Source organism: Podarcis erhardii, assembly GCF_964252035.2.
Source record: "Podarcis erhardii genome assembly, chromosome: W".
Taxonomy (NCBI): Eukaryota; Metazoa; Chordata; class Lepidosauria; order Squamata; family Lacertidae; genus Podarcis; species Podarcis erhardii.
Window position 1 is genome coordinate 2,591,162 of NC_138506.1, and position 23,869 is coordinate 2,615,030.

Consider the following 23,869-nt stretch of genomic DNA (forward strand, 5'->3'; position numbering starts at 1 on the left):
ATGCTATGCTAGGGAACATTAGGAAAGGAATGAAAAATAAAACTGCCAACATCACAATGCAGTTACACAAATCTACAGTGAGACTGCATTTGGAATACTATGTAGAGTTTTGGTCGCCTCCTCAAAAAGGAAAAGGTTCAGGAAAAGGGCAGCCCAAATAATGAGGGGGATGGAGTGACTCCCCTATGAGGAAAGGTGGCAGCATTTGGGACTTTTTACTTTAGAAAACAGGTGACATGATAGAAGTGTATGAAATTACACATTGTGTTTTAAGTTTTCATTGTTTTTATCTGTTAAGTTGCTTTGAGATTTGTTTGTGTAAAAAGCAGCTAACAAATGTAATTAATAAAAAACAGTGCTGGCTTTATGTGGGATTTTAAATTTTGTTTCTTTATTTTACTCCTGCTAGCCACTTTGAAAAGTGTGACTACAAATTCACAAAGCAAATAAATGAAAAACTTACTTGCTCTCCTGTTCTTCCTGGCCATCCAAAACATCAAAGAGGAGGTACGGTAGGAAGGGCCATTCCAAAGAGAATCGGCTCTCTTCTGTCCATCTATAATGCAATGAGAAATCATAATAGCTTTTAAAAAGCAGTGTGCTGAGGTCTATTTGCTCAATTCTTCACTGCAGGAGGAAACACTATCCGTCACATAATCATTCACATGATGTTCCCCACATAGAGAAAACTAGCATGTCAGGGAGGTGGTGTGGGGGATGACAGAAACTGTTCTCCCTGATGTCATCGTTTTCTACATGAAGGGGAATATTCAAACAGCATGACAAACATATTCAGTGAATAGCAGTGGAAGGGCAAAAAATCCAGAGGCTTATACAGAAAAATCCAGAGGCTTATACAACCTCTTACAATAGCAGAAATGCAAGTACGTTTAGAAAATAATCAAATTTCATGCCTGTTAGGATATCAGCCGAGATCATTTCTTACAAATACACAGATTAAAAATGAAGCTACAAGTAAACTAACAGAATATGAAAATATAGTAATAAGAGATAGCATTTCCCTTTTATACAAAACACTTATTGAGAACCAATTTTGCCCCCAACAAAATCTAAAAAGCTGGTGGGAATTAAATTGGGATATAAACACTGAAGAGGTTAAACAGAACAATTTATGGACAAAAGCACCATATAAATTTCTGTCAGCAACTATTAGGGAACGTTCACTAAAAATTGTACATGGATGGAATTTAACACCATCTTTTTTAATATACAGTATATTAAAAAAGAAAGAACAAGAAAGTGGTTAGAATGGAAGAAAAAAATTAAAGTATCAAATTAGGTTGCTGGAAAGAGTCAGGTTTGAGGCCTATGATCATGCACAGAATTTTCATTCAACTAAGTACTCACCAGTAGTGTCAGAGCAAGTACATTCATTCACACAAACACACCAGATATGATGAGCTAAAGCAGGACCCTCCAGGTGTTGCTGGAATACAACCCCCACCATCCCTGACCACCAGCCAAAATTCCAGGGTAATATGGAACCGATGTCCACACTTAGGTCACCTTTTCATGAAATGCCTGTTGCCTTGAGGCAAGGTAAAAAAATTAGTAAGATGTCTACACACCGGTCAGTTTTCAGGGCATGGTCGTAGATGTAATTGGAAGGGAAGAGGCAGATCTCTGGGTGCATCCTGTACTGAGTCCTCAAGCACAGGACTGGAAGCCTGTCACTGTGTTTTTCTTGGATTTGCCCATTCAGGTGTCTGCAGAGTCGGCCCATCAGAGACTGCCTGTAGCCGTAATCCTCAGCTTTCTGCCAAAGCAAGGGAGGGGAGGAGGAGTAAAACTTTCAGGGAATGGGTTAAGCACAGGCAGCAACAATTAAAGAACAAGAGATGAGAAGTAGAAGCATGCATATGTACTCTGTACTTGGTCTGGGCCCCTTTTGCATCAATTACTGCCTCAATGCGGCGTGGAATGGATGCTATCAGCCTGTGGCACTGCTGAGGTGTTATGGAAGACCAGGATGCTTCAACTTCCGGGTTGGCGCCTCCGGCAATGGCTGAGCTCCTCCGATCGGGAGGAACTTACTCCGTGAAAAACAGGGTCTGACCGCCACGGCGAAGGCGGAGACCCATTGAAATCACAGGTGGAAGAAACCTGTGAACCTGGGATTCGGCTGGCACCTTTTGCGCCTCCCCTACTCGCAGGGAAACCCTGTTTAGGGGATCCGAAGCGACGTGGGGTGAGCGGCGCGGTGCTTTGAATAGACCGCTTCTTTCACGGAGTGAAGCCGCATTGCTGTTGCTGGAGAGCACTGACTTTTTCCTGTGGACAATTGGATTTTAAACAACTACCCGTGAGTAGAACGAAAAATTGGATTTTTAAGTATCTTAATTTGGCGCCGAAGCAGGAAGGTCATAAACAGGAAGTCCGCCTTCCGCTTTTGTAAATAGACTGAAGCAAAGACGTTACAAGCTAAAGCCTTTGAAAGCCTTTGATAAAAGATTAAATTTCCATCGGTTAAAAATACAGAACCCCCCTTGGAGGCAGGTGAAGAGGGGGGAAGCTTCGAATTTTGAACCTAGTAAGCCTGCAGGAGTGAGGGGAAAATCAAATCACCTCAGCTCTGAAACTGGGAACGGGTTGCCAGATGACGTTTGGGGAAAGTTCGTTGACAGAACGGATTTGACAGCTAGTTGAAATAAGAGCAAGATACTGTTTCCATTGTCCTCTTCTGCATTCAAAATGGAGGAAAAGTACTTCCGGAGGCGGCGCGAACGGCAATGGCTGCCCTCTTCTAACCGCGAAGAGGGAGCTCCGTGGAAACGGGTCGTCCGCTACGGCGAAGCGGAGACCCGCATCGGAAAACCACAGGCAGTAGAAGCCTGTGGCCGTGGGACTCAGCGGGCACCTTTAGCGCCCCCCGAAACTGGATAGGAACCCCGTAAGGGGCTCCGGAAGGTGACGGGGTTGGCGCGGTGCTGAGAGTCGATCGCTCTTTCCCTGGAGTGAAGCCGCAAAGCTGTTGCCGGTGAGCGCTGACCTTTTTTCTGGGACAATTTGGCTAAGAAACGACCACCGTGAGTAGGTGAAGCTTAAGAAATTTATATCTTTAAAAAACAAGCTTAATTTGGACACTGAAACGGGAGATGCAACCAGGAAGTCCGTCTCCCAGCTCTGTTTAAAGTTCAAAGCAACGACGATTAGTTTGCTTTTGCCTAGAACTACGCTTTAAAAGATTGCCTTCTGAACATCAGACATAGAATCTCACCTTATTTTAAGGTGGAAGAGGAAGAATTTGGCTTTCCCTCTTCCCGTGTGGATTTATAAATATTTTAATTGACTGAACCCCTGGAGATCGGGCTGCCAGGCTACTAGAGCTGTCAGGCTGCAGGAACTGTCAAACTGTAACTCGCGCTTTTTGGAGACATTGTAACTTTCTATGATTAACTCTGCAAAGTAGAGGACCTGTTAGGTCTGCTGGACATTTGCAACTGTTATAAACTTGAAGGGACATTTTGTAAATTCGAGACTGTATAAATTGTGACTTTTGAGATAAACATTGTGTCCCTCTAGTGGAAGATTGAAGTGGTGTAAAGACTGGGGGTATTTTTCCATCTTTGGACTTGGGGATTTCCATGGGAACTGCAAACCGTGTGACTGACCTTGACACATAGACAGCAGTGGAATGAGAGGGAGGACAAGATCAAGCAAAGCCAAAACACAACAGACTAGCATAATCTCACAGCTGCGCAGGTCATCTGTTCCTGCTATTCCTGTGGCACAAGAGGAAGATTTAGAACAAACAAGGCCTGAAGGAATGGCCGCAGGAGGAGACTTTACTACAGTGCTAGATAAAATTTTTGAAAAATTAGAAGGCCTAAGTAAGCAAGTGGCGGACCAATCATCTAAACTTGACCAAAACACACCTAGTGTCAACAATTTAACTCAGCAAGTTAGGTCAAATGCAGAATCTATTGGAAAGTTATTGGAAGCCACTACAGTAAACCGTCAAACAGCTGAGGAGGCCAAACAGAAAGTAGAGGCCGTGCAAGAGGAAATTAAACCCATGCGCAAACAGATTGGCGAACACCAGGCATATCTGTCTATGATTGAACTAAAATCTAGGGAAAATAATTTGAGATTGAGGTCAGTCCCAGAGCTTGAAAAGGAGGACTTAATTGAGTTTCTGACAAAAGAGTTTTCAAAATTTTGGCCTTTGGAAGAGGATAAAGACTTTAAAATTATAAGTGCATTCAGACTTGGAAAGGGAGGGAGGAAGGTCAGGTCAAGAGATTGCCTGATCTCCCTTAGAACGAAAGAAGAAAGAGACAAGATTCTGGGTGCACATTTTCAAAAGACTCTTGAGATCCGAGACTTTAGAGTGGAAATTTACAAGGATATCCCGAAACATCTTCTGGAGCTCAGATCCAACTACGGAGATTTGGTAAAACTACTGAGAAGCAACGGAATCATCTTTAGATGGGAGTTCCCCCAGGGACTATCTTTTAACTTTAGAGGGAAAAAAGTTAAAATTAAAACAGTTGAAGACAAGGAAATTTTTTTGAGTGACTACGGAAAAGACCTTCAGAAAGGGACTGAAAAAGAACCAGGAGCCTCAGGATTTGATCCCTTGAGTCCATTACTTACACCTTTGGGTCTCGACGTGCAGGAGAAAGTGACACCACCGCCAAAAGGAGAAGAACTTTTGGGAGCAGTAGGAGGAAAATAGATATACTGCAACATGACTCTGCAACTATTAAGTTGGAACATTCATGGCTGTAACTCCCCCCAGAAGAGGAAGAAGATCTTTCACATATTAAAAAAGGAACAATTGGACTTAATTTGTTTACAGGAAACGCATGTGATTAGGCTCCATCGGAAGGTTTTAACCAACAAGAGGTTAGGCCAAGAATTTATTTCATCTGACAGAGTGAAGAGAGGAGTTGTTATCTACGCAAAAGAGAGCCTATCACCAAAATTCCTTTTTAAAGATGAGCAAGGAAGAATTGTGGCAATTGAAATTCAAATACAAGGAGAAAAATTTTTGATTTTAGGAATTTATGCACCAAATGAGGGGAAGTCGGAATTTTACAAGAAGTTGCATGAGACAATGTTGGATTATATGGACTACAACAACATTATCATGATGGGCGATATGAATGGGGTGGTATCCACAAATATGGACAAGGCACAAAGACAAAACATGACAAAAGATGGCAGACTACCTAAAACTTTTTTTGACCTAACTGACAATATGGACTTGATTGACATTTGGAGAACAAAAAATCCCTTAGGGAGAGAAGGGACTTTCTTCTCTGAAGCCAAAATGACCTGGACTAGAATTGACCAAATATGGATAACTAGAGGACTGGCACCAAAGACTAGAAAGGTGGAAATCTGCCCCAAAACTTGCTCCGACCATAACGCCGTGAAGATGGAAATGAAACTAACATTAACTGGTTCCTTCAGATGGAAGATGAATGACACCTTATTAAGAGATCAAGAGATTGTTAAGAAGGCCCAAAAGACCTTGAGAGACTACTTTGAAGTAAATTTGAAAACTACAGTTGAAAAAAGAATAATCTGGGATGCAAGTAAAGCGGTCATGAGGGGGTTTCTGATACAACAGAATGCTATAAAAAAGAGAACCCAAAATGAGAAAAAAGACAAAATTTTGGAGAAAATAAAAGAAGGAGAGAAAAAATTAAGATCGAAACCAAAGTCACAGGAGATTCTGAGAGAAATTAAATTATATCAAGTACAATATCTGAAACTGATAAATCAGGAAATTGAGTGGAAAATTAAACAAATGAGACAAAAGACTTTTGAATCAGCAAATAAATGTGGGAAACTGCTAGCGTGGCAGTTGAAAAAAAGACAGAAGCTGAACACGGTTACAAATCTCGAGGTGGAAGGAAAAAACATCCAGAATCCTGTGGAGATCAGAAAGTGCTTCCAGAGATACTTCAAAAAACTCTATACCCAGGGGCCACAGAATGAGACTGAGATAGATCAATTCTTAAGAATTAATGGATTACAAAAAAATATCTCAAGAAAATAAGACAACATTGAACTATAAAATAACAGAACAGGAAATTGAAGGTGCCATTCAAAACATGCAACTAGGCAAATCTCCAGGACCGGACGGATTAACCTCCAAGTATTACAAGACTTTGAAAGACTATTTAATTCAACCATTAAAGGAGGTGTGCAACGAGATTCTGGAGGGAAAGAAGGCGCCAGAGTCGTGGAAAGAAGCTTTCATCACACTAATACCAAAATCTGAATTTGAAAAGACACAACTTAAGAACTACCGTCCCATATCCCTTTTAAATGTGGATTACAAAATCTTTGCAGATATTTTAGCTAACAGATTAAAAAAAGTTTTAAATGAAGTGATACATAAAGATCAGGCAGGCTTTCTTCCAGGCAGACATCTTTCTGATAATACAAGGAACATTATTGACATTTTGGAGTTATTGCAAACGAATATTAATACAAAAGCAGTTTTAATTTTTATTGACGCGGAGAAGGCCTTTGACAATATTTATTGGAATTTTATGAAGGAAAATCTTAAGGGAAAATCTTAAGGGAGTGGGACGGGGGTTTGAAAATGGTATAGAAGCAATTTATTCAGAACAAAAAGCAAAATTGATAGTTAATAATGTGGTGTCAGAAGAGTTCAGAATAGAAAAAGGAACACGACAGGGATGCCCTATCTCTCCATTGTTATTTATTTCGGTCCTGGAGGTGCTTTTGAACATGATTAGAAGGGACCAGCTGATCCAAGGAATTAGGGTCGGAGCTAAACAATATAAACTTAAGGCTTTCGCAGATGACTTGGTGTTGACATTACAGGAGCCAGAATCTAGTACGAAAAGGGTGTTAGAATTGATTCAAGAATTTGGTCATGTGGCAGGATTTAAATTGAACAAACAAAAAACTAAGGTTTTAGAGAAAAACTTGACAATAATGGAAAAAGAAAGGTTTCAGAAGGAGACAGACTTAACTGTGGTTAAGAAAGTGAAATACCTAGGGATTAACATGACGGCTAAAAATTAGAATTTATTTAAAGATAACTATGAGAAATGCTGGATAGAAGTCAAGAAAGATCTAGAAATTTGGTCAAAATTGAAGCTTTCCTTGTTCGGCCGGATCGCTGCTATTAAGATGAATGTATTGCCAAAATTGTTGTTTTTGTTTCAAACTTTACAGATTGTGGACAAGATGGATTGTTTCAAGAGGTGGCAAAGAGATATCTCTAAATTTGTCTGGCAGGGCAAAAAGCCCAGAATAAAATTTAAAATATTGACTGATGCTAAAGAAAGAGGGGGGTTTGCCTTGCCAGACATGAAGTTGTACTATGAATCAGCAGCATTCTGCTGGTTGAAAGACTGGCTACTTCTTGAGAACACTGACATTTTGGACTTGGAAGGGTTCAATAATGCTTTTGGGTGGCATGCATATTTGTGGTACGACAAGGTAAAAGCTAATAGAGCATTCAAAAACCATATTGTCAGGAAAGCTGTGTTTAATGTCTGGACAAGATATAAGGACCTATTGGAAAACAAGACCCCAAGGTGGCTATCACCTATGGAGGCTAAGGCTTTGAAAAAACTCAATATGGAGGCCAAGTGGCTGAAATATTGGGAGATATTAGAACAAGATCGAGACACATTGAGACTGCAGAGTTTTGAGAAACTAAAAGATAAAGTGCGAGATTGGTTACATTACTACCAAATTAGAGAGGCCTTTAACTTGGATAAAAAAATAGGCTTCCAGGTGGAAAAATCGAAATTAGAAACAGAATTGTTAGAACCTAAAACTAAGATACTTTCGAGAATGTACAACTTGCTGCTAAAATGGAATACACAGGATGAAACAGTTAAATCAGCTATGATTAAATGGGCACAGGACATTGGTCATAACATTATGTGTGCTGACTGGGAAAAGTTGTGGACCACTGATATGAAGTTTACGGCATGTAATGCCTTAAGAGAAAATGTTATGAAAATGATGTATAGGTGGTACATGACCCCAGTCAAGCTTGCAAAAATTTATCACCTGCCTGACAACAAATGTTGGAAATGTAAAGAAACTGAGGGAACATTCTTTCACCTTTGGTGGACATGCCCAAAGGTTAAGGCTTTTTGGGAAATGATCTATAATGAACTAAAGAAGGTATTTAAATATACTGTACCTAAGAAACCAGAGGCCTTCCTTCTGGGCATTGTCGGCCAATTGGTGCCAAAGAAAGATAGAACATTTTTTATGTATGCAACAACCGCAGCAAGAATACTCATCGCAAAGTATTGGAAGACACAAGATTTGCCCACCCTGGAAGAATGGCGGGTGCAAGTGATAGACTATATGGAATTGGCTGAAATGACTGGCAGAATCCGAGACCTGGGAGAAGAGTCGGTGGAAGAGGACTGGAAGAAGTTCAAAGAATACCTACAAAAACATTGTAAAATGTTTGAATGTTAAAATGATGTTGGATATAAAGATAATATGGCATTAGTGACATGGTAAAGAAAAATGCAAAAATGTTTTAAAAGAAAAGGGTGTAAAGGCCAGAGTAATATTATGTCGAAATTAAACAGAATGATATAAGGGATTAAGTTATAAAGAACATGTAAAAATGGATTTAAAAAGAAAGGGAAAATCAAAGACATAATAGGTTGAAATGTATAATATTGATTAAGATTTGAAAGAGGGTAAGGAGCTGCTGAATTTGATTGAGTAAAGGGGAATGCAGGAAAGGGAGACGTGAGGAAGTCAGGAAAGAGGGTTATAAAGATAAGAATCCAAAAACTAATTTTCTTTATTTTCTGTTCTTATTTCTTATTTTTTCTGTCATATGTTCTTTACTGTGTTTTTTAGCTCTGTTGGATTATGTTGCTTTTTATTGTATTTTTTTTCTGTTTTGCTTGATTGTAATATTTGTTTTATTATATAAAATCAAAATAAATATCTTTAAAAAACAAAAAACAAAATGGAGGAAAAGTAACCGAAAATTGAAACTTTGTTTATTGCTTGAGCTGTGCTTGAAAGAACTCATACAAGTGGAGACTGTTTCCCTCTAGAGGGAGCTTTTGAAACTGTTACAGGAGTGTAACTGGGGGATCTCCAGCTGCAAGATAAGGATTCTGAGAACCAGTGATTGACCTTGGACTATTCAAAATGTTGATAGGAGAAGATATTGTTACTCTATTATGTAAAATAAGTCATTCGCTGGAAGAGCTTAATAAAAAGACGGATGCCACGACTTTTAAAGTTGATAACTTGGAACAGAAAGTGACTAATTTGATACGAGAAGAGAGCACCAACACAGAAATATTTCAGGACTTGGCACAGGAACCTACTTTGGCAGAACAAATGGTGGAGGAAAAGGAGAAAGTTGTTGTTTTTGAACCTAAAATAACACAAGTGGGACTCTTAGTTTTACAGAAGCAAATTGAGGACTATAAATTGAGGCCTTCTATGATTGAATATAGAAAAAGTCAGATTTCGAGGATTGGTTCCCGGTTTGGACTGAAGAAGGAAAGTCGGAATGATCCCTCTATCTAGGGATTAATTGATTTTTTTTTTAAATAATATTTTTATTAAATTTATGAAATACAGAAAAAAGAAATAAAGACAGAAATAGAAAAATACAGTAGAGAAATTACAAATTTCCATAATCCTTTTTTCCAGCACATCTATTGGACTTCCCCACATCCTCCAAACCCTGCATTCTCTGTAATACAAAATATCAGCAATTTGTTAACTTATTTCAGAGCTTATTGTATCTTTCATTTTATCATGTTGCCTAATTTCAAAACTATTGTAACCCAAATCTTATATGTTTTAGCTTAAACATAATAAAGTTATTTCATCGTTCCACCTTTGACTTCTTGTACCTTAATTTCCATTTCATTAATTTACCGATGCTGAAGCAAGAATTTCTAAAAAGAGCATTTTTTAACATTCATACAACTTGTAATGTTTTTTCAAATAGTCTTTAAATTTTTCCCAGTCCTCCTCGATTGTTTCTTCTCCCAAGTCTCGGATTCTGCCAGTCATTTCAGCCAGTTCCATATAGTCCATCAACTGCGTCTGCCATTCCTCCAGCGTGGGTAAATCTTGTGTCTTCCAATGCTTAGCAATCAGGATCCTTGCTGCTGTGGTAGCATACATAAAAAAAGTTCTATCTTTCTTGAGTACTCTCTGGTCCACAATGCCCAGAAGAAAGGCCTCCGGTTTCTTAGGTAAGGTAAATCTAAGTACCTTTTTTAGTTCATTATGAATCATCTCCCAAAAGGCCTTCACTTTCGGGCAAGTCCACCAGAGGTGAAAGAATGTCCCTTCCGCCTCTTTACATTTCCAACATTTATTGTCAAACAGGTGATATATCTTAGCAAGTTTGACTGGGGTCATGTACCACCGGTATATCATTTTCATAATATTTTCCTTCAAGGCACTACATGCCGTAAATTTCATTCCGGTGTTCCATAACCTTTCCCAGTCTTCAAACATAATGTTGTGCCCCAAGTCCTGTGCCCATTTTATCATGGCGGATTTGACTGTCTCGTCCTGTGTATTCCATTTAAGCAGCAAATTATACATTCTCGAAAGTAATTTATTTTTTGGCTCTAACAGTTCTGTCTCTAGTTTCGATTTTTCCACCTGGAATCCAACCTTTTTATCCACTTTAAAAACCTCCTGGATTTGAGCATAGTGCAACCAATCTCGCACCTTGTTTTTCAATTTTTCCAAGCTCAGCAACCTCCAATTGTCTCCAATTTTTTCAATTATTTCCCGATATTTAGGCCAGTAGGCTTCCATGTTAAGTCTCTTACGTGCCTTGGCCTCCACCGGTGAGAGCCACCTCGGAGTCTTACTCTCCAATAAGTCCTTATATTTTGTCCAGACCATCAAAATTGCTCTTCTGACAATATGGTTTTTAAACAATTTGTGAACTTTAACCTTGTCATACCACAAATATGCATGCCACCCAAAAGCATTATCAAACCCCTCCAGATCTAGGACATCAGTGTTTTCCAATAAAATCCAATCTTTCAACCAGCAGAAGGCTGCAGATTCATAATATAACCTCAAGTCTGGCAGGGCAAATCCCCCTCTTTCTTTCGCGTCAGTTAGTATTTTAAACTTTATTCGGGGCTTTTTGCCCTGCCAAACAAACTTGGAAATATCCCTCTGCCACTTTCCAAAACATTCCACTTTGTCCACGATCTGTAGGGCCTGAAACAGAAATAACATTTTCGGCAGTACATTCATCTTTATAGCTGCTATCCGGCCCAACAAGGAAAGTTTCAATCTTGACCATATTTCCAAGTCTCTTTTGATTTCTGACCAACATTTCTCATAATTATCTTTAAACAAATTCAAATTTTTAGAGGTCAGATACACCCCTAGGTATTTTACTTTTTTAACCACATTTAATTCTGTTTCTTTCAGGAACTCATCTGTTTCTGTAGTTGTCAAATTTTTTGCTAGAACCTTAGTTTTTTGCTTGTTCAGCTTAAATCCCGCCACCCGACCAAAGTCAGAAATTAATTCTAACACTCTTTTAGTACTAGAGACTGGCTCCTGTAATGTTAATACCAAGTCATCTGCAAAAGCTTTCAGTTTATATTGTTTCACTCCGACCTCAATTCCTTGTACAGACCGGTCCTTTCTAATCATGTTCAATAGCACCTCCAGGACTGAAATAAACAATAGGGGGGATAGGGGGCACCCCTGTCGTGTCCCTTTTTCTATTTTGAACTCCTCTGTCACCACATTGTTAACAATCAATTTAGCTTTTTGCTCTGAATAAATTGCTTCTATTCCATTTTCAAACCCCCGCCCGACTCCCATCCCTTCCAAATTTTTCTTCATGAACATCCAAGAAATGTTGTCAAAGGCTTTCTCCGCATCAATAAAGATTAAAACCGCTCTAGTATTAAGATTTGTTTGTAGAAGTTCCAAAATGTCAATGATGTTTCTTGTATTATCAAACAAATGCCTACCGGGGAGAAAGCCAGCCTGGTCCTTATGGATCACTTCATTAAGTACTTTTTTAAACCTACTTGCCAAAATATCCGCAAAAATTTTGTAATCCACGTTTAGGAGTGAGATGGGGCGGTAGTTCTTAAGCTGGGTCTTTTCAGTTTCTTGTTTAGGTATCAATGTGATGAAAGCTTCTTTCCACGTCTCCGGTGCCTTCCTCCCCTCCATAATCTGATTGCAGACCTCCAACAGAGGTTGTATCAAATAGTCCTTCAAAACCTTATAATATTTGGAGGTAAGTCCATCAGGGCCTGGAGATTTGCCTAATTGAAGGTTCTGAATGGCACTTTCAATTTCTTGCTGGGTGATATTACTATTCAGGGTAGTTCTCATTTCCTGAGTTATTTTTTGTAATCCATTAGTTTTAAGGAATTGATCCATCTCAAAGTTTTTCTGTGGCCCTTGTGAATAAAGTTCTTTAAAATATCTCTGGAAACACTTTCTAATTTCCTCGGGTTTCTGAACCGTTCTCCCTTCAATCTCTAGATTTGTAACTGTGTTAAGTTTTTGTCTCTTTTTCAACTGCCATGCTAGCAGTTTCCCACACTTGTTTGCTGATTCAAAGGATCTTTGTTTCATTTGTTTAATTTTCCATTCCACCTCTTGATTTATCAATTTCGAATATTGTGCCTGGAAAAATTTCACTTCTCTCAGCACTTCCTTCGACTTGGGCCTAGATCTTAGTTTTTTCTCTCCTTCTCTTATTTTCTCCAATATCTTCTCCTTCTTTTCATTCCAGAACTTTTTCTTAATCGTATTTTGTTGTATTAGAAACCCTCTCATAACTGCTTTACTTGCGTCCCAGATTCTTCTTTTTTCCACAGTGGTGTTTAAATTTATTTCAAAATAGTCCTTTAAAGTTTTTTGGGCCTTCTTAACAATCTCCTGGTCCCTTAATAAGGTGTCATTCATTTTCCATCTAAAGGATCCGGTTATGTTTAGTCTCAGTTCCACTTTCAATGCATTATGGTCGGAGCAAGTTTTTGGGCAGATTTCGACTTTTCTAGTCTTAGGTGCCAGTCCTCTAGTTGTCCATATTTGGTCGATTCGTGTCCATGTCAGATGAGCTTCAGAAAAGAAAGTTCCTTCTTTTCTTAAGGGGTTCTTAACCCTCCATATGTCAATTAAGTCCATATTGTCAGTCATTTCAAAAAAAGTTTTAGGTAGTCTGCCATCTTTCGTTATGTTAGCACTTTGCGACTTATCCATGTTTACAGATACGACCCCATTCATATCGCCCAACATAATGATGTTGTTATAGTCTAAGTAGTCCAGCATAATCTCATGCAGCTTCCTAAAGAATTCCGATTTTCCTTCATTTGGAGCATATATTCCTAATATCAAAAATTTTTCTCCTTGCGTCTGAATTTCAATCGCCAAAATTCTGCTATGTTCATCTTTAAATAGAAATTTCGGTGACAGGCTCTCCTTTGCATAAATCACCACTCCTCTTTTCTTAACTTTGTCCGAAGAAATAAATTCTTGGCCTAATCTTTTATTGATTAACACTTTTCTGTGGAGCCTTGTCACATGTGTTTCTTGCAGGCAAATAATGTCCAATTGTTCTTTTTTCAAAATATGAAATACTTTTCTTCTTTTTTCCGGAGAGTTTCCGCCATTTATATTCCAGCTAAGAAGCTGCAGAGACATCCTGGTTTAGTTGGTGGGTCTTACAATGGGGTGTCTAGGTTTTCCTCCGATCCCGGAGGTGGTGGTGCTGGTCCAGATCCAGACGGTGTAGGTTTTGGTGGTGGTCCCGGTGGTGGTGGTGGCCAAGAAGCTGCAGCTCCTTTTTGGAGATCCTCCTCGTGGTCGTGTAGGAACTTCTGCTGATCCTCAGGTGTTTTGATTCTTACTTTCCTTTCTTTATAAGTAAATGATAGTCCTTGTGGAAACTCCCACCTATAAGGAATTGCGTTATGTCTTAGCAATTTGGTCAGGTCTGTGTAAGTGGCCCTAAGATCCAATAGATGTTTGGGAATATCTCTGTAGATTTCAGCCTTTTTACCTTCTATCTCCAAGGATTTTTTAAAATGTAGGCCTAATATCTTATCTCTTTCCTCTCTTGATCTCAAAATAACCAAACAGTCTCTAGCCTTATCTTTCTTTACCGATCTTCCCAGTCTAAAGGCCGTCACGATTTTAAAATCTTTATCTTCCTCAATTCCCCAGAATTTGGAAAATAGAAGTGTCAGAAATCCCTCTAAGTTGCCTGCCTCCAATTCTGGGATGGCCCTTAACCTGAGATTATTTTCCTTACTTTTCAATTCAACCAGTGACAGGTAGGCTTGTTGTTCCCCTACTTGTCTTTTCAAAGGCCTAACTTCCCCTTTAATCTCATCAACTTTTCGGTTTGCCTGCTCTGCTTTTTGATTGGCTTCCACAGCTAATTTATAATTTTCAGCTGTAGCTCCTTGCAAATTGTCAATTGCCTGAGTATGCTGGGAAACCTGCTCAGTTAATTTACCAATAGAGGATGTGGCTTGGTCAATTTTTGTTGATTGATTGTCCACCTTTTGATTTAAAATTGCCAGTTGCTCCAGAATTTGTTTCAGGACTGATTCAGATCCTCCAGTTGCCATATCTTCTGTAGCAGGCTGCTCGATTTCCTCCTCCTGTGCTGTTAGCACAGTTGGGACAGATGATCTGCGTTGATGAGTTAAAGTTGTTTGAACAAGTTGCACAGACTTCTTTTCTTTTTCTTTTTCTTTTTCTTTAGCTTTGGCTGCTCTTGTTTTCCCTGGGCCACTCATTCCACACCTGCCTCAGTTCAAGGTCAAATTGTCTTTTATTCCATGAGAGAGACAAGTTCAAAATATAAACAATTAAACCACAAGAAGTCTCAATAAAGTACAGTTCCCAGGCCTCTATGTCTCCACAATCCTCTAGGGGGAGTATTTCAAAGTTTCAAGAAAGGAAAGAACTCTTTTCCGCCATTGAAGTTCCTATAATCCCGTATTAAGTCTTTGTAATTCCCGAGTACAAAAGGAAGGTTCCCAAAGCTTTCTATTTCTTGATTAAAAGCCACAAGGTGTCAAGAATGGTCCCAGAAACAATGTTTAAACGTTAATATCTCAGTTTATGTAACAGTTTGAACTTCAGCAACAGTATCAGCAGTTTGACAGTTCTCTATTACACTCTGGCAGCCCGACGACTGGGTTGTCCCTTTTAACTCCGTATATCTCAGAAATAGGAAGAAAGTTCAGAAATAGGAAGAAAGTTCCAAAAATTAAGTCCACAAGCTTCACAAAAGTTTCCCTTTTAACTTCTAGAAACAAGGTCTGTCAATGCACCTTTGTTCTGTTTTTACGATCCTTTTTGGGCGCTACAGCGCACTTCAGCCCTTGCTTTGATCTAGTTAGCAGGATCGGAAGACGGACTTCCTGTTACTCGCCTCCCGTTTTCAGTCCAAATCCATAAAATTAGTCCAAAATTTAGTACCCCTTACTCATGGGTATGTAGCTGTCAAATTCGATGTTTTCAAGAAGAAAGGTCAGCGCTCATCGGCAGCAGCAGCGCGGCTTTGCATCCACGAAAAGAGCGATGAACTCACAGCGCCGCTCCCCCTTTCCCGTTCCGGAGCCCCTTACGGGGTTCCTTCTACGTTTCTGGGGGGGCTTTTGGCGCCCGCCGAGTCCCACGGCCACAGGCTCGCTCTGCCTGTGGTTTTTCTTGACGGGTCTCCGCTTTGCCGCAGCGGACGACCCTTTTTCGCGGAGCCCCTCTTCACAGGGTAAAGAGGACCGCCATTGCCGTTTTGCGCCGCCTCCGGAAGTCCAGGGATTAATTGATTTTTGAGACATGGACTTGGAGGAGATTGAAGGTTTGGGGGCCTTTGGATTTGGAAGAATCTTGAAATACGACCTGAAACACTTTATAGACCGTAGCCTCAACTATGGAAATCTGGCTGAACTGCCCAGAAGGAATAAACATATTGTTAAGATGGAGTTTTCTCAAGATTTGCTCTCTAGCATCAAAGAATATGAAGGAGATCGGCAGAAGGGACCTGGAAAAGAGTTAAGAGCCTCGGACATAAGATCTCCAGGTTGATGGACTATATGGAATTGACGGAAAGGACTGGCAGAATCCGAAACCAGGGAGAGGAGTTGATGGAAGAAGATTGAAAAATTTAAAGTTTATATATAGAAATATTGCAAAATTAATGAGTGATAGAAAATTGGTGGATTGATATTTTATGGATTTAGCAGAAATGTTAGTTGGAGGAAATTTAAAGACTATTTATAGAAACATTGTAAAATTAATATCTGTTAGAAGGATGTTGGAATAATATTATATGATTTTAGCAGGAATGATATAAAGGATTTGGGAATAACTGACTGTTAATTGGTGAAAGGAGGAAAAGTAAAGTTACATTATATTAAGACAATTTACAGGACAAAAAATTTATAAGAGGGAAAGGATTTGCTGAAATGGATAATTGACCTAGAATACAAAAAAGGGAGGTGGGAGGAGGTCAAGGAAATAAGCTAACGAAAGATTAGTAATGAGGAGATTTGATGCATTTTTCTTTGTGTTTTTGTTTTTGTTTAACGGGTTCTATTTCTCTGTTTTTTTCCTTGGTTTTTTATATTGTGATGTGTTGTTTTGTTTTTGTTTAATGTGGCATTTTTACTTTTTCTTTCTGTAATTTTTGAAACTTTAATAAATATTATTTTAAAAAAATAAAAAAAAAAAGACCAGGATGCTTCAATAGCAGCCTTCAGTTCTTCTGCATTGCTCGGTCTCATGTCTCAGAGGTCCAATATTGCTCTATTTGCAATCCTTGTTTTGCTGATTTCATTTAATATTCTAATTTTCTGAGATTGTTAATTTGGGGTTTTCATCAGCTGTACGCCATGATCATCACAATTATAACAAATAAAGGCTTGACATATCTCGCTTTGCATGTCATGAGTCTATCTCATATATTAGTTTCACCTTTTAAGTTGAATTACTGAAATAAATGAACTTTTCCACGATATTCTAATTTTCCGAGTTTCACCTGTATTTGAACTAGAGATTAGGAATGAGTGAACTATTCTGGGCTACCCAAGAGGCTTGGGAAACAGTCCCACAAAATAACCCAATCTTTTATTTATTTGAAAGTGGGAAAGATGGCAGCGTAAGAGGGTGCAGGAACTTCTCCCCTCTCCTTATGCTCTTTGCAGCATATCAGAACTAAGAGAAATGGTGGTGCTTGAGAAAAATAAAAGTCTCTCAAAGACTACTGCTATGGGAATATCCCTTGATATACATCTAAAAAAACACATTCTTAAAGCATTGGCCCTATCTACTCTTGCCTCTGCCCTACCAGCCATTGGAGTGTCTCCCAGAAAAACAGTACTTGGTATATACACTTCTTTTTAACCAAAAGGGATGTTGTCTACTAACATGGTAATCACACAGGCTGATTTCACAGAAACTCACAGAATTGTGTAAATAATTTGATCAGATAAACTAATTGAATCATTTTCACCGTAGGCAGCTCATACACCATTAAGGACCTGATAGATGTTTTACTTTATTTATGCCAAAAGCAGGGTCATTAGATGCTTATAAACAGCCTGTCAGTTTTCAGCTCTACAACTTTTTTCTGGGATAGTCAAAACACCTTAATTGTTGACATACTCACCATAGATTTAACTGTGGGAGGGAGCTGCTTTGGGTCTCCAACCAGGACCAGCTTTTTGCAGCCATGAATGAGTGGGATGATAGTTTCAACCTCACAAGCCTGCATGGCCTTTTAAAAAGACAAAGGGACCAGTTTAAATGAGAGAGATCGAGAGAGATCTTAAGATCTCGCCGCACAAGTCGCCTTGTATCAAATCCTGCTATACCACATCTGGAACTCATCCATTCTGACATAATAGCCTCCCCTGACCCTCTGGATCCAGTTTTCAGGAGTCTGGGGTGGAAGGGAAGAGGCCAGGATCTTTCGATCCAATCCATAGCAGGGAGCTACTCAAGGATCTTGCTTAAAAAAAATAAATTCCTAGCTCTCCAACATTTATTTGGTTGCCTCCAGCTTCAATACAATTTGCTTTCCCTGTATAGTTTGATATAGTTCAGCTTTCCCACCCCAGCTGGTGCCTTCCAAAAATGTTGGAACGACAAGTTCCATCAACTGAAGCTGTATCACATAATGCTAAACCACACATCTTAATGTTAGCGTGCAAACAAGACTAGTAGAACACTGGCTGAACCCCCCAAAATGGGGTAGATCACTGCCAGTTTTTAACTCTGTGAGTAGATCGCAGTCTCTTGAGAGTTGGCCACCCCTGGACTACAGCAACTGAATTCTGAAGTGTGTGTGGGGGGGTGTTTCTGTTTCTGTTTTTAAAGGGTGGCAGCAGCTTCTTCAACTTGAGATTTAAGTTACCTAGGCATGGAAGTCAAAATTTCCACCCTCAAAATGTGCAAAGCACTCATGACCAGGGCTAGGGATGGTGTCAACTTTCGCTAAATGGTACAACTGGGAACCTGCATGGTTGAAGACCGAGTGCTTTCAAGTGATGGCCTACATTTATAATGCGGACACTTAATTTAGGCATCAGGCTGTCAGGTGAGAAGCATGTCTTGGCAGCCTACAGCTGTTCATATAATTCTATAAAGCTGTTAATATAGTTCTATAAAATTCCATGCTCACCCCTTCCTGCCCCAGGTATCTTTGGGTATGACTCCTCTGGAAGAATTTTCAGTGAGGGGCATGCTGCTCAGCACCAACATGCTTGGGCTGGATGAACAGCAAAAGGAAGGCTTTCAATGTAGTGATTAGGCCCAGGGTCAGAGAAAGAGGAGGCAAGCTACTGTGTTGTTTTTTTAAAAAGCCTTTTTAAAAAACAAAACCAAAAAAACCCCAACAGCAAACTGTAAACCTGATTCATTGTAGAGGTGCAGAAAGGAAAAAAGGTTGCTTCGCAGATTATTCAGAGCTGTTTTCTGAGCTCAGGTTTACAGAAGAGAGTGTTTCTGGGTCTAAGGAATTTGTAAGCATTTAAAGCTCCTGAAGGAAGTTATGTACTCTGAAACGTATAGAGCAGCAACAGTAGAAACACATTTAATCAGTAAGCACAGCAGCTTGCCTCCTCTTTCTCTCTTTTTGTCTTCATGCACACACCAGGCCCACGGTACCAACCACTACAGAACAAGTGCCAATCAGGGATTTAGGTGAGATGCTTTCCCCACTGTGACATGCTATTAGGGTTAGGCTGGTCAGGTGAATTAGCAGGTGATCATCTGGTTGGATCAAGTGGTTCATGGCCTCCCAGGCTTAGAGCTTGACTGGAGCTGCTTCGCTGACATAAATGTTATTTAGTACTTATGTAGCGATTTTCCATAAGCATTCAAAGAGCTTTCTGTAATTATGTAAAAGGTTCTTGCAGAGAGGGGCTTGCCTAAGGCTACTCATGGGTAGCTGACATGATGTCCTCCAGAAGGCAGCTGTCTTGTGTGCAGAAGGTCCCAGGTTCAGTCCTTGGCATCTCCAGGTAGGGCTGGGAGAGATTCCTGCCTAAAACCTTGGAGAGCTGCTGTAAGTCAGTGTGGACAATACTGAGCAAGATGGACCAATTGTCTGATTTAGTATAAGGCACATTCCTATGTTCCTAAGGAGTCCCCAACCTTTTTGGGCTCAAGGGCATATTTGGAAATCTACTGTATTTTTCGCTCTATAGGACGCAATTTTCCCCTCCAACAATGAAGGGGAAATGTGTGTGCGTCCTATGGAGCGAATGCAGGCTTTCGCAGGCTTTCCTATGGAGCGCATGCAAGCTTGCGGATAGCTGCCTGAAGCCGGATAGCAGCCTGCAGCCTGAAACCCAGGGAGCGCAGTGCCAACTCCCGCTGCGCTCCCCCGGCTTCAGGCAGCTATCCGCAAGCCTTCGAAGCCCGGCGGGAACTCCCGCTGCACTCGGAAGGCTTGCGGATAGCTGTCTGTTCTGGGGGCTGGGGTCGGGGGAAGCTCGAGCTTCCCCTGCCCCCAGCCCCGCAAGCTCCGGCGAGGTTGCGCACAATCTTGCCGCCGCTCCTGGACCTGTTTTGGGGGCTTCCCCTGCCCCAGCCCCACGGCTAAAAACGAAGCCGCGCGCAGCCTCTCCCGGCTGGAGAGGTTGCATGTGGCTAAAGAGGAAGCCAAGACAGCCAGCGGGATGGATCCCACTCGCTGTCTTGGCTTCTTTGCTCTTTGGAGCTGGGGGGGGGGGGAGAATAATTTTTTTTCTTTATTCCCCCCCCCCCAAAAAAAAAACAACAACTAGGTGCACCCTATGGTCCGGTGCGCCCTATGGAGCGAAAAATACGGTAAGTAACAGTTAAGGACACAAGAAAATACTTATTTCACAAAAGAAAAACTGGCAATGATCTGAGTCCCCCGTCTGCCCACCCACCCCCCTTTGGCAAACCACCTATGCACGCCTTGAAATAAAAAAGAGGGGAAAAGCAGGCAACACCACTAAAAACAGTCAAAACACATCAAACAAAAAAGCTGCCTTGAGGGCTTTTAATGTCAGAAGAGGGTGCTGGTGGTGGGGAAACATTTGTATAAATACAAAACAAGGCAGCCAAAGTGAACAGGGCTGTTTCTGCAATCTGTAAAAGGTACTAAAGACACCCTCCATCCTCCTGCCCCAAATATGCCCTTGCTACTGTAGTGCCTATATCCCCCACTAACCATGTCCACGATGACGCAGCTCAGAGGATCACAGTCCAGCCGCTGGAATACTGCACCCAGCAGGCTGCTCCCACTGGTGCTCAGTGTGCAGCAGATGATGTGAGACTCCAGGATGATGTTCGTTTTCATGTCGCTTTGCGATCGCCCACAAACCTGGGAAACACAAGAGCCAGGAACTTCCTTTTTAAGAGCACCTAATTTTTAGACAGAGACCAGTTTTCTTTCAGCTGCCTGTTTTGTTTTTGCAACAGCAGCCATGGTCAGGCAGGCAAAACAAGTCCATGCTCAGTGTGTGGTTGAAGATGAAGTCAGCTGCTTTTAGAAGAAGAACTGGATTGGATGCTAAAATGACAGGCCATAGTTCTGTGAAGGGGTACCCATTTTGCATTCAGGAGGTGTCAGCTTCAATCGCCAATATCTCCAGATAGGGCAAACAATACTGACCAAGTTAGATCAATGGCCTGACTCAGTATAAAGCAGCTTCCCAATGCTCCTATGACTCAGGATAAACACAGCCAAATACCTGCTTAGAGTCCGTATGAAGGTGTATGTGTTCACCCATGTGGTGCTCAGGAATGCAACAGTGCCCCTTAGAATTGCTCTCGGTGCCCACCAAGCCACAGCCTCACCTTCTATGGCATGAGGTGGTGAGGAAAGTTACCCTAACCCAGCTTGGAAAGCACATAGGGTTGTATCCAATCCAGTGAATGAACATGACGAGCCCATTAGGCTCATTAATCTAAATGGGTAAAAATTAATTGTATACAGTCCATAGAGCTGAAAGAGGAAGTGGGAGAAAGTGCCACACTTCTAACTTCCTCTTTTGGCTCTATGTGCTTTTCAAGGCACAGACAGGAACCTGAATAGCTGAACGTAAAGCAGGATGTTAGACTAGATGATCTCTGAGCCCCGCAAAAATTCTTAAGTGTCTAGGATAGGGTTGCCTCTTTCCCTGGCTTGGGCTGGCAGCGGCCGCAGCGTGCAGAGCAGCCTGAGCCACCAGCCCAAGCCTCCCATGCCCAAGCCAAACACAAACAAACAAACCAGCCCCCCCAACCCAGACACTTCCTTTAAAATGTAAAAATCCCCCCCGGGGGGGGGGGCATGTTGGCCCAACAAAAGATGACATGTCCAGGATTTCCCAGACCTATGGCAACCCTAGTCTATGATTTGGCTGAGATAATGGCACGTGGCTGATGTGCAACAGAGTAGCAGCACAATCAGTGATCTGTACTAACAGGAGAGATATTCTGATTTCCTAGCTGGAGCTAATCCAAGACACAAGCACTTTTTTGCATGATGAGATGAAGCAATTCACCAAGGTTGTTTTTAAGAGCATCTTAGTGATGAAACTCATACCTCCTTCAGTTGAACAGTGAGCCTCTTGCTCTCTTCTGCAAGCCTGCGAGTTTCCTGCTCTAACTGTTGTTTCTGAAAGAAAGATGAGGTGGGTGGGAATTTACTCGTTTTTGACATGAAAACTCAACCAATCATGGGGAAGGGCATAGCTCAGTGGTAGAGCATCTACTTTGGATGCAAAAGGTCCCAGATTCAATCCCCAATGGTATCTCTAGGTAACCCTGTCTGAAACCCTGGAGAGTTGCTGCCTGTCAATGTTGACAATAATGAGCTAGATCAGGCTTCCTGAACCTCAGCACTCCCGATGTTTTTGGCCTACAACTCCCATGAACCAGTGGTCAGGCTAGCAGAACCAGTGGCCAGGGATGATGGGAACTGTAGTCTCAAAACATCTGGAGGGCCGAGCTTGAGGAAGCCTGAGCTAGATGGATCTATTTTCTGACTCAATATAGGGCTGCTTACGGAAAGAAAAAAAAGTTCTGAACAGCCTCCCTGCTACTTGATCCCCACTTTAACTGAAGACTGAACATTTGAGCAAGTAAAACATGTGTCTCCCCACTACCCCACATCAGGTTTCAGCCCATCCGCTGTGCCTCCAAGCCTTCACACTTTTAACTGAAGAGCATGTCTGAACTACAGTTTCAGACCACAGCCTACCGGACAGACTGAGTAGGATATAATAATCCTGGTCAAATTACCCATGGCAACTAACAAGTACCTTCTCTTTGCTTTGGCTTTCGTCTATAGCACACTGGCAAGAAAGAGCATCCAGTCGTTGATCTATCTCTTTCTTCCGCTTGTGGATGTCTTGATCTTTCCCAAGAGCTGCTCGGCCTAAGGAATCCAACCAAATGCTTTTAATTTAGAAATTTATATCCCACTTTCAAAATGGAACTTTGGTTGCTTACCATTCTCACACTGAAATTCAATGCTTCTGACATTCATTAAACTGTGGGTTTATACTGTTATATTGTTATATGGTGGGGGGATCCCTAGAAATTAATAAATGGTAAGGTTTAATTAATAAATGGTAAGGAATATACAAGCTGCAGAGGAATTCCTGGGCTAGCCTATGCAAAATGACCTAGCCAAGCTATGGCAATTAAGAAACAATACAGGGCCATTAAGGGCCATTGGCAATGCAAGAGAGCTGTCCTTCCCCACTGTCCTGAGGTGTGAACAGTAACCAGGGATTTAGAAGGCTTCCCTGGGTGACTGTATTTGAGGTAACATGAAAAGAGTGCCTTTAGCAAGGTGTGCTGGGAAGAAAAAAGGGAGGCAGAGAGAGAAAGTTCCATCTTGAGCAGGCAGGCTGGGAGAACAGGGAACAAGCCCTTCTTGAGATGACCATGCTGTAAGATCTGGACTCCCTTTATCTAAACTCAGGTGTAAATATGTGAATAAATCATATTTCTTAAAGCTACACAAGCCTCTGCCGCACCTTGATTCTCAAAGGAACACAGATCCTGGGTGAGCACCTGGAACACCGCCTAGAATTTTGCTACTGCTTAGCAGAGTGGGGGGTGACACCCAATCTTTATAACAATATCCAGTGGCAGTCAGCTCCATTGATTTCAATGGGTCTACTAACATTACAGCCCAGAGGTTCCTGTTATACCCCAATTACGAAACTGATTTAAAACTGCTGGGAATGATTTTTAAGAAGACTTTATAGCTGAAGTGATTTCAGTTATATTTTTTGTTTTGTGTGTGATGCTTTATTGTTGAATTATGCTTAGATAAAGCCAGAGTAAAAGCCAGAGTATATATTTGATAAAATAAACATCTTTGGCTGCAGACCAGGATAGGATGGGAGGG

At 41.0% G+C, this 23,869-nt stretch overlaps 1 protein-coding gene across 1 annotated transcript in view; it reads right to left on the bottom strand.

Moving 5' to 3' along the window:
* The window catches only part of LOC309333205 (putative helicase senataxin), a 139,556-nt gene that overhangs the window by 29,552 nt on the left and 86,135 nt on the right, over positions 1-23,869 (bottom strand). The window contains exons 8-13 of the mRNA XM_081846609.1: positions 22,770-22,885; positions 22,052-22,123; positions 20,693-20,845; positions 17,657-17,764; positions 1,590-1,777; positions 464-556 (exon numbers count right to left, since the gene is read on the bottom strand). Coding sequence (XP_081702735.1) covers positions 464-556; positions 1,590-1,777; positions 17,657-17,764; positions 20,693-20,845; positions 22,052-22,123; positions 22,770-22,885 — 730 coding nt within the window. The remainder of the gene's footprint in view (positions 1-463; positions 557-1,589; positions 1,778-17,656; positions 17,765-20,692; positions 20,846-22,051; positions 22,124-22,769; positions 22,886-23,869) is intronic.